General features: G+C 33.5%; 1 protein-coding gene across 4 annotated transcripts in view; it reads left to right on the top strand.

Annotated features, from left to right (window-relative positions):
- The first annotated feature begins 10505 nt into the window (after positions 1-10505).
- The window catches only part of LOC105056363 (sodium/hydrogen exchanger 7), a 100983-nt gene continuing 99170 nt past the window's right edge, over positions 10506-12318 (top strand). For 3 of the 4 annotated variants that reach the window (XM_029267925.2, XM_010938530.4, XM_010938529.4), the window contains exon 1: positions 10507-10993. In XM_029267925.2, coding sequence (XP_029123758.1) covers positions 10798-10993 — 196 coding nt within the window. In that variant the 5' untranslated portion in view covers positions 10507-10797. Of the gene's footprint in view, positions 10994-12318 lie in introns of all 4 variants that reach the window. The other variant, XM_029267926.2, reaches the window with a different exon arrangement.

The following is a 12318-nucleotide window of genomic DNA, read 5'->3' as shown; positions in this document are numbered from 1 at the left end:
CAACACATTTGACTCTTTACTTTTTTTTTTTGAAAGTAATAAAGAGAGGTTTCTCTCACCAAAATAAAAATAGAGGTTTCTGCCTCTCTAGATGTTTTTACAAAATAGATTATACTGTATTGCAAAAATAATTGGATCTTAGATCATTAATATATTGGATCTCTTGGTGGCTTCACCAGCTAAAGCAATTGGCAGAGTATTGAGTTGCCATGATACAAGGCCCATCATTAATTGTGTGTGACAAAAGATGATTGAAGCAAATAACATCATTATTTATTGGTTTTATCATTTTCAAACATAATTACAAATAACAACCATAGTAATATTTATCATCCCATTTTTTGATATTTTTAATTCAACAAAATTTTGATAAATATCACGTCATTTTTTCCATTCAAACGTTATGCATACTAATAGAAGGCCGTGCTCATCTGGGGGGAAGTTGTGATGGATGTACTTTCCTGTATATGGCACATGCACTCTCATCTTTATTTGGTCCTCACTAAACAAAAGTTGAATTAAGAAGTTATTTAGTTACCTCCAAATAAATAATTTTAGATCACAAGGGAAAGCTAGTGAGAGACATATGAGAACCATGAGATCGTTGTTCTAACGTCATCCCATCATGGTTTTAAACAATGATAGTAATAGCCATCATTACAATTTAGATCATCTCTAAGAAATCAACACACATGAAAATAATCATCGTTATAAAAGTACCTTCAAGTTTTTCCTATTATAATGGACTAGTATAATATAAATCATGGCCATTATTTTCGTTTATACCGTCTTTTGAATAAAATAATATTTTTTAAAGTCAAAATTTTTTACCTCAAAATGCCTTCTAAAAGTGATGGTATGATCCCAAAAAATAATATTATTTTATCCAATAAAAATAAAAAAAATATTATTTTTATTATTAAACATTATTTATTATGACAATATCCATTATTTTGGTGATTATTTTAATAATAAAAATCTTAAAATTTATTTTTAGATAAACAAAAAATAATTATAAGCCAATGATTTCAATGATATTAAATTATAATAGAATATATAGCATATTATTAACATAATAAAATTTTTAGTTAGACCAATCCAACCATAAATCAACACATAGAAATACGCTTTTATTACTCATCTTTTTCCTTTATGTTTCCTTTTGGTCAATCTTTCATGGTTGCATGAATCCACCGTCAGGTATAACTGGTATAACCAATAATTTCTCCCTCTCTCCCCTATTTCTCTCTTTCATTACTGAAATAGAGTAATCTTTGTACACCACATGCGGTGTAGAAAGAATATACTGTTCTATCTAATTAGGCCACATAAACACCGCTTTCTAACACGTATTTAATGCGTGCAGTTTCACTTTTTCATTTGAAATTTTGAATTACGAAAATATTCTTCTTCTTTTGAAAAAATTACGACATTTTGTGACCATATTATGATATTTTACGGTCAAATTATGACTTTCTGTTCATAATTTAGCCACATGATGTCATAAGAAAAGAAAAGATATTTTTATCATTTAAAAATTTTATAAATTTTTAATAATAAAAATATTCTTCTCTCTATGATTTGTGAAAAAAATTATGACTTCATGTGTGTAAAAAATCATAATTTGACCACAGGATATCATAATATAATCACAGAATATTATAATTTTTCAGAATAGAATGAATATTTTTATTATTTAAAATTTTAAATTAAAAATAAATTTATAAATATTAAATATATTATTAAATATATATTAAAAAATAATGATCAGATACTCCGATATAATTGGATTCCATGCTCTGCATCACATTTATTATATGGCATGCGGTGCATAAAGTCTCTCTCTACTGCAGAGTTAAAGCGCTGCTACGTCCCCTCTTCAGTCTCCTCTCTTCTGATTACTACTCTCTCGTGGAGGGGAGTGCCGTATAGGTCCAGCCCACCAGCCGCCGCATTATGATGTAGCGTCTGGTGAATGGGGAGGTGCGATGACTTTTTCTATAAAATATTTGTACATGGGTGCCACTACGGAAGCACCAGGCATTTTTCTTTCTGCGATGAATAGGCCTATGATCTCCTCGCCCTCCTGTATATTTTATTGAACCCCGAAGACATTATTGTCTTCATTTCATTATTATATGAGTGAAAGAACAAGAGAGCTGATGCAGGTCGCCCGGGTAAATTGAGCAAGGAAATATGTTTTTTAAGTCAAACAGTATTACGCCATGATAAGAATGCATGCATCCGCTCGGAGCCTTGTGACCTAATGCATCCCTGCGAAAAAAATAACCTAACCTTATCAACCTAAGAAATACGGCTGATCAGAATATAAACAAACTTAAAATATGCACATATCCAGTGGGATGCAACAAGCAATGAAGCAGGTGATCCGGAAACTACGTTACCAACTTTCATATGATCTCATTTAATAACTTCACCTACTTGATGTCTCCTTTTATTGTCGTGTATCATTCATGCACGGCAGCACACTTTTAAACCTAGTGAACTACTTTTGGGGTGGCCCTCTGTGGAGGAGAAGCTCCGTCCGTCCGTGCAAAAAATGGAAAAGAAAAAAAAGCTGACTCGAGGGCGAGTTTCCACCGTCCCATGGGTCAAAGGTTGCTTTCCAACGGCCGTCCCCAAAAAAGATAAAAATTAAATAAGGACCTTTTCGTTATTGGTACCCCAAAGAAAGAGAAGTTATTAATTAAAATGATCATTCAATAACAAACAAACACATCATCTATTATTAAAAATATATATATTATTAGTTATTAGACATGGTATTTTCTTCATCCCATCAAATATCCAATTCGATTCAATCAAAATAGGATAGATTTTATCCGATACGATTAAAAGATAGATAGGTACGAGTTTTAAAAAAAAATATCAGAAATGGATTCGGATAATAATATGTCTTACCACGATAATCTCTCTCTCATTTAAATAAAATCTAACAAAATCCTAACCACCCAAGTCCCCACTCCCCTCATGCCAATACCCAAACCTTAGTAGCGGTCAGACAAGGCTTAGTAGTGGATGGGGAGGATGTCGATAGCGAAGAAAAAGCAGCTTGATTTTGTTGGTACCGACGAGGACTAGATGGTAGATGGAGGGGTAATAGCAGTGTAGAGGAAGCAGGATCAGGACCGTTCACTCGAGTAGGGGATAGCTATAGGATTTCGTTCATCAGATCGAGCATCGTCCACTTCTTCATCGACTAGGGATATGGGTCTGGGGGTCCGGAGGACCGCCAGCTAGACAGTGGATGAGGAGGGGAGGAGGGTGGTGTCTATAACTCCAATAAAATCCGAGCAATAATCTAAGCTTCCCTATTTGGCCACTCCAAGCCTTTAATTAGCCTCCCACCTGATTGAGATTTCTATAGACAAATCAAAAGAAAGATGAAAAAAAAAAATAAAAGTTAAGACTTTTTCCCGCAAAGTGATCATTTTTTTTATTTTTGTTTTGTTTTGTTTTGTTTTGCTTTTTTGCTTTTTATTTCTTTTTGATTGGAGATCGAAGGGGCTTTGAATTTTTGATCGAAAAAGGGATTTCAAGTATATCTGACCCAACTCGACCCGTCATTGTATCTCTATTTTGTCCAATTCAATCCAATCCGATCCAAAATGGATATAGGGTGGTATAGATATGGATTTTTTTTTGATTAGATGGATATGAATTTGGATCGATCTGATCCATATTTGATCCATTGCCATCCCCAACTATTATCCAAGCTTGATTAAAAATTTTAGATGAAAAAAAAATACTATCAACTATAGTTGGTCAGGTGGCAACTTCTACTGTTTTGAAAGAAAAAAAAATTTACTTATTTGAATCGTGTGCTGGTTTATTATTGGATAATCTAAGATATGCATTACAGGATCATTAAAATTAATAATTTTCTCTTGGAGGAAGGGGAAAAGAAGGATCTTTTTATGGCGGCCATATCTGGTGTAGAAAAAAAGGTTATGCTAAAACAAATTTGGTTTGGTGGGTACACTCTTTTGAGGATTTTGGATTGGGGCTTCTAAGATTTTGTAGTTGCCAAATGCCACCACAGTACTCAAGCTACTCCAAGATGAGAAGGAAAAGGACATTCTTTTACCTAGGTTAATTCCTACACCTAACGAATGAAAGCTGCCGCTTACCCCCCAAAAAAAAAGACGAATCAAAGCTGCTAAAGTGCTTGGAAGCCGTAGATTGATGAGAAGGCAAATAGCCATGATTTAAGCTTACCCATTGCCAAGGAAAGTTTACCAGCGAATAGTAGATAAAGCTGCAGATGCTCTCTTCCAATTACGTGTATACAGATTTCTTCTTTTTGGACCTATCATGTTGTTGCATCATTTGTAGCTAAGTCATCATACCTATGTAGGACTGAATCATGATATATATACCAAAATGTAATTGATTCCATAGTATAAATGGTACACAGGCAGATGAGACAAATAATTTGAAAGGCTCTTATAATTATAGTGTACACATCATTTGTAAAAATTGAATTAACCATTATTGCTGGACCATCATTTCATTGAAGCTGTTTTGATTACCCAAAAACTGCATCAAGAGTAGGGTTGGCAATTTAATCCACCTCATCGAGTACCTGATCTAATCTGACTCGCAGCAGACACAAGATAAGTGCGGGTAATGATAGAATTTGTTCCAAACCAGACAAGGATATATATAACTCTTCACAACTTCTTATTTTATCCTTTGCCTTAGTCGCTCCACTCCTAAGAAAATTTGAACAAAGGTTACCTAATATGATATTTAATTATTTATTTATTTTAGTTGATTATTTTTCTTAATTTTAAGATATTTTGTTTCTTAAAAAAATATTTATTTGTTATATTTTTATTGTTGTTGAAACTTGGGTTTGTTATATTCTATATCTTTAACTCTTATTTTATTTATTGTGTGAAGTACTAAAATTATTTTTTATATTTTTTTATTTATTTGATTTATAAATAAATATTTTTTATAATTTTATCCAATCCGACTCATCCAACCCACTTGGTCTAACTTCACCCATACTCTATTCCATCCTGAAACAAGTATGAGATGAGTACAAATAATGACCTACTCAATCCATACCTAATCTATTATCATCTTTAAAAACTTAATTTATATTTAAAATTTCATTTTAAAAAAATTAATTTTTTTACAAAAAAATTTAAAAAAACCACCAAACCTTGTTAGCACATTTATGAAAGACTTTTCCTTCCCATGCAAATTTTTACTTTCCTTCCCGATACCTTTTCTGCAACTTATTAACAGGTCACTAGCTAGTTCACTTTATAATGGAAATAATAATTTTATTCATCTAAATAGATATGTTTAAATTTGAATCTCTCCACCACATAGCATACAAGATATATTTATGTATAATTACCATCTATTATCTTTTATTCTAAGGACAAATAATGACCTCAGTAAGCATACTCCTTCGTGTATCCTCCTAGCATACACGGAATGAGCACCAAACCTGCATCATGCATGAAGTATTTTGTGGCCTATGAAGGGCTTTATTATCTATTTTACCCCCAGTAAATTGCGAAGAATGGATCACATTGGCCCAAGGGTGCCTAATGCATTTTTCCCCTTTATAATGATTGTAACTTTATTTACTAAATAATTCTTGTTCGATTGGAGATGAATAAATAATCACAGTTATTTTGGATGATAACCCTGATTTCAAGATAATCAAATAGGTTTCTTATTTGAGATCAAGTGATCGATATGGAGCTTATTAAGACGATCTATTTTGATTTGGTGCATGTCTTAAGTCTTGTCGAGCGAAGAAGTATACGTCCATATCTTTGGGAACACTTGGGGTCGGAGAAAAATGATTCACGGACACCTTTAAATTTGGACTCGTATCCCTTTTCTAGCTTGATCTTATCTTTCTTTTTCTCTCTCAAAAAATCTTTAAATATTATTTCTTTTTGTATGTATATTTATTTTAATTAATAAAATTAAGTGTAGAAAATACCTTACTTTCTCTACATTATTTCATTAAAAAAAAAAAGGGAGAAAGAAAGAAAAGCATGTGTTCAAATGGCTTTATTGCCTTGTCGGGCGTGGGAAAGTTGGTGTGGTTCCCACCATGCGGCCTTGGTTTAGCTGGCCGGGCAATAGATGGCCCGGCTAGCTCTTGGGGTCTATAAGGTATGTGTAATAATTGATCTGGTTGTCATGTATCATCTTATCGCCAAACAAAGATTCACGGATAGCAACATGTTGGCCCGGCCAGCTCTTGGGGTCTACAAGGTATGTGTAATAATTGATCTGGTTGTCATGTATCATCTTATCGCCAAACAAAGATTCACGGATAGCAACATGTCCAACCCAGTCACAAGTTTTGAAGTCCTGGCATGAATATATGTGTCGCATCAGACTCCTAGCTTGGTCATCGGATTTTTGTCGAAATCAATTTCTATAAAATAAGTTTTGATCAGAATTGACTCCGACAAAGATCTTTCCATGATCAAATCAGAAATTTGATACAACAATATATGTGCTAGACTTGTTTCATTGAAGTTAATTACAAAAAGAGTGGGATCTTTATATGCTGTACAGACAAGGCTAAAAGACCCAACAACCAAAATATTTTTGCTATAAATTGGCGTGTTACTTGGCACAAGGGATGGTGGCTTCACACCGTTACCTCCACATAAATCACTGCGCCATGTGGAAAACTATCAGTGAATGAAAAATCTATTGGTTCTAGAATGAGGCCTTGTCATCGTATATGAACTTATAATTCTGGTGGCAACAATGTTTTTTTTTTTTTACTTCGTCTAAGGAAATAAAACTATATATTACAAGTAGCTGGTTGGTTAATAGTCAAATTGTGAAGGCATGGCCTCTTTTGTGGCTGGTATCGGGCTTCTTGTATCAAGTGAACATACACAAACCCCTCTTCCTTTTTGGTTAGTGGGAAGATGGAACCCATTCATTTCCTACAGGAAATGTAAGAAAAATATTCCCAGGGAATTACGAAAGTAAGATACCGAGAGATGCAAAACAAAAATTATATCCACATTTATTGAATGATTGTATTCGTTTCAAGTCAATGCACAGTTATGATATTTGTGCATGTCGGAATGTAAATAAAAAATATTCATATGATTAGATATTATTAGAGTTTCCTCTCCTTATCTATAGCATGGTAGTTGTGTTTTATTTAGAAGGATCATTTAACCCGACATTTACCAATTAGACCGCTTTAATAGGTTGGGATAAGCTTGGAGAGCAATATCTGCCACATTTGATACTCAAAGTAGCATGACTTCTAATGCGAGAACAATTTGGCAACGCGGCTTCGGATCCAATTAATAAACGAGCCAGAATCTATTTTCTACTCAAATTTTTAAAAAATTAAAATATTTTTATTATTTTATAATTATTTTATATTTTTGATTAGAAAATGAGTTTAACCTGATTTGGTCTGTATTTCACTGGCAGGAAAAAGAAGAAAATTTTTTATTCTTATCTAACTAGATGACAAATCCAATTCAATTCAAGGAGTTTGAGATAACGTTACATGCTAAAATCTCAGACATCTAGTTGTCCAATGATATGGGTATGGACTCAGGGATCCAGCATCAACAAGGTTCGCTCCCTTATTAAAAATTTCCAAATATGCTGATTCCAGCCGGACACCCGGTGCCCAGGTCCACTCCCAGCATGCTAAGTTTTGACTCTCTTGTTGGTGGACCCAGCGCAAGCGAATCACAAACTAATTCCTTAAAAACCTTACTTCACATGCTTTCATCGAGGAGAGATCAAGGGCCACTGACATCAACTTAAATCTTGAAAATGCTATTAAACTAATAACAATAAAAAAAAAACAAAAACAAAATAAGCTGCCTGAGTGAAGAGCATAACAATAATATTTAATATCAATAAAGTATATTAATTAACCAATCAGTCAAGGAGAGCTGAGCTGTAACGCTTGGATCCATAAGGCGACAAGGGTTGTATTTTTCATGGGAGAGAAGCATTCAGCTACCTTCGCATAAATCTACCATTGGATCTCGCAATAGGCGCTCTGTGAGCTGTGTAGAAGAAGTTAGGGGTGCGTTCATATTTGTGAAAGGAACGATCCTACAATCAGCGCTTGAAAGAAGATCAATTATTCTTTCGCATGAAAGGTACAATCATCCAAACCCATCTACGTGAGCGTCGCTCCTTATCCCTTTAAGGTGCTATTTGCTGGGAAATGCTATTTCACATCACCAGAGTGATATAAATTAGATGATACGATCGTTTTATTTGGCATTACAATTAGTGATGAAAGATTCAATGATAAATTCGGTGATAACATTACTATATTATATAGTGATGCTATCACCATACATATCGTAGGTGATAGCACATCATCGGACATTGCTGATGTATTGAAATTATTTTGAGATCAAAATATCTTTAATCAGTAAATTGGGGAGAAAATATAAATCATTCTTGTCTTTTTCTATGGATGCTTATTTTATTTTATTGACAGATTTTAGTTAAATGGCATAAATATCTTTTATTTATTTATTTGATGTCTATTTTATTTTTATAGCCATGTATGGTTAATCGGCAAGGATGGATCATGCTAAAACTTTTATGCTTTTCTTTTTCTTATTTTGTTTTGATAAGCTAAAATCATTCTTAACGACTGGACCTAATATTGATGGTCAAAATTAGCTAAACCTAGCCAAGCTTGATTATATATAATATTATTATAATATCATTTTAATAGTCCAATTAAAATAGATACCTATAATAATAATGATGATGATGAATAATATTATTACTACTACTACATCTTTTCCTAAGGAGTTGTGAATGAAGAATGTTTTATCAAGTTGTAGAATCATTATTATGTATTAACGTGTCAGGCTATTTATGATATTTTATATATCATCACTATCACTACTTGATGATATATCAAGTACAGTGAAGTTCTACTCCCAATTATATTCCAATGTTATACCAAACATAGTGATCATATATCATCCTAGTATTTACACATCATTTCAATACTCATATTATCCCGGTGATCACATCACTAATGATATATCAAACAAAACAGCATCTTTAGAGACTCATTATTATATGGACCGGGTCTTATGGTCCTGTCTAACTCTCGAGCACATGTACAGTAGATGACGGGCACCCATTACTCGATCTTGAATTATTTAAATATGAAGGATAATGTGACGAGTGATTATAGGATTAGTCCACTAGATCTAGCACATCCAATAATTAGATCCTCTCGTGTCTGTTATTTATCTTTTATTTAGTATGAAGGATGGATGAGGAAACGAATGAAAGGATAGATGATAATAATTTTTTTCTCTATTTGATATTGGAGGAATGAAAAAGAGAATAGATGATATTTATATACAAATTTTATTAGATCATCTTTTGATAAAATTATTACTATTATCAATTTATAATACTTATTTATATCAAAGAAGTAAATAATATATAAATTCATAATTTTTATAATTTATAATATATAAAATTATATAAATATTTAATTTAATTTAATTAATAATTTTATAAATTAATCATAAATGAATTAATTTTACATATTAATTATATAAATATACTAATTTATTTATAATTTAATTTAAATAATTAATTAATATTATATAAATATTTAATTAAAAATAATAAATAAAAATAAAAAATTTTAATTATTTAATTATAATTATCAAAATTATGTATTAAAATTAAAATAATCAATAATAAATTTTAATAATATAATTAATGGTATATATAAAAATATATATAAGTAATATGAATGAGAAAATGAAGATATATTATATTTTAGTCAAAAAAAAATTAATGAGAAGTAAGTTTGTCCATACAAAAAAATTCATCGATCGATGTTTCGGAAGGATGTAAATTGCTAAGTCAGGATGGAGAGACAATCAATTTTTTTTTAATCATCTTCTCTATAACTTTTTGAATGCAATCGTAAAATTTATCTTTGCTTTCAACTTCATCTATCTATCAAAATCCCAACCAAATACGGATTAGCCTTTGATATACTATCAGCAGCAGCAATCATTGAAAAAATCCATTAAGCAGTGTTTGGTTGTTCTTATTCTTGGTATAAAGAGCTTATTCTATTTTATTTCTCTAAATATCTTCTAAAGTGGTGGTGGGCCCTACAGGATACCAATTTCGATCAATCTACATTAATTATACATTAATTGCACCTTATTTCTACCTATCTTGATTAAGCTATTGCATGTTGGACTATAAAATAATCTATTTTATATCTTTAATAAAAAGTAATTATATTTTATTTTAAATTAAAAAAATATTATATTAATTATATTTTATTTTTGATGAAATAATAGATTTTCAATCAAATAGAAAACTAGAATGGATACGATGAATTATTGTTCTCTAAAAATTCGTATTCCAATTCCTAGAATACCAAAAGAGCTGCCAAACGCCGCCCAGCAAACACGATATATAACAACAGAATAAACACTGGGTTAGCCATCCCTCTTTCTTGATGCAGCTCCTGTGCAAGAAAGGGAGCCTGACATCCGTCTCCAAGATCTTCTTCTTCTCCGCAGGCAGCTTCTTGCTGGGATCATAGCCCGCGTTATGGTTTTTCCAATCTGCGCTCTTTTTTTCTCGTAGCCGTCCGTTCCCGCCGCCTTTATACAGAGAGCAACGCTCTCTCTTTCTTTCTCTGGGCGTTCGACGGCCGCCAGGCGAGCTGTTTGTCGGAACTTCTACGGTTGGGATCTGGGACAGCGTGTCGCGCCATCGAGGGGAATGGCGGCCGTGGCGGAGGTGCCGCTCCCCTATGTGGCGGTTGGAGAGGGGGACAGCGCGCCGGAACCGGACGACGCGGTGGTGTTCGTTGGGGTCTCCTTGGTGCTCGGGATCGCTTCGAGGCATCTCCTTCGTGGTACCAGAGTTCCTTACACCGTCGCCCTTCTCGTTCTTGGCATCGGTCTTGGATCTCTCGGTTCGTATCTCTGTTTTGAGATTTCTTTTTCTGTTGTATCTGTATTTTGACTTTCCACTCGCTTTAGCGGGCGTTAGTGAGGTGCCGATGATTTCTTGATCTTTGGGTTGCTTGAATTTCTCTGTGAATCTGGGCTTCTTTGGATTCTTGCTGGACCGGTGTTCAAGCATAACCATTTTTAGTCATTAGACTGACGAGTATATGATTTCGTGAATTTTGGATTATTGATTTCTTGGATTTCTTAGTGAATCAGGGAGTCTATAGATTGTTGACGGACCAGTACTGATTATTTTCTTGATTTTTGGAAACATCCTTTTTATGTCCATGTGATGAGTACCGGTAAACAATCAAAGCTGGAAACTCTCAAGAAGTCGGATTTTGTTGGATTTAACTGGTAATTTTCAAAAACCACGGGATCAAGAAGAAATAATGGCTAGTGGAATGAAATGAGACATTCAAGAACTCCGAGTCCTATTTTGATGCTATTTTAGTATCACAGAATTCACACTTGTTTGATGGCATTGACTCTTAATTTATATGGGCAACTGTGTATTTTAACACAAATAGGATTTATTGGGTTCTAGTCACACCAGTAAAAGTACAGTTTGACTTTCCATCTCGTCTTCTCCTCTGTTTTGATGCACACAGGAATAAACCGTCCTTTTGCAAGGCTGATAAGACATGGATGTTGACTGGTAGTTCTCAAAATAAATGCTTCATTAAAGAAAAAAAGAGAAACAGTTAATGGATCAAAATGACAAACATTTGAACAGGGTTCCGCTGCATGACACAAGTATGCACATCGTACGCTTACCACAACTGTTACTTGAGCAGAATTAACTTTGCTTGTTGTGCACGTGCAATGGATGTTTCTTGTTCCCAATTGAAAGGACTTGAGTTTCTGAACTGTACTTGCAATGAATAGAGGTTTGCAAGAAATTTTTAATATCCACTAAGCAAACTTTCATATATAAATCACCTTGAAAAAATAAGGGGAGGTTAATCATTTTGGGCTGTATTTACTTGAATCATGAATGTACAGAGTCTTATACCATTCAGAGATCTCATGCTACCCATGTGATAACCTGAACTAAGCACGAATCTCAAAGCAGCAAAAAAAAAGAAAATTGACTGATTTCGAGAAAAGCCGAGTCCTAGGGCAAAGAGGACCCCTAAGGCTCTCTATATATAGCCCTCTTCCCCGCTCCCAAGCCACTCCATTGGTGATCATCGCTCCCCTCCCCATCTTTTCTCCTTTTGAAGCCGTGGCCTCCCATTTTTGCGCCCGCCAGAAATCGAGCACGAAGATGCCATCGGAGCCCAAG

Source organism: Elaeis guineensis, chromosome 13 (assembly GCF_000442705.2).
Source record: "Elaeis guineensis isolate ETL-2024a chromosome 13, EG11, whole genome shotgun sequence".
NCBI classification, from domain to species: domain Eukaryota; kingdom Viridiplantae; phylum Streptophyta; class Magnoliopsida; order Arecales; family Arecaceae; genus Elaeis; species Elaeis guineensis.
Note: the sequence above shows the minus strand (reverse complement) of the source record. Positions and strands in the feature narration are given on the sequence as shown.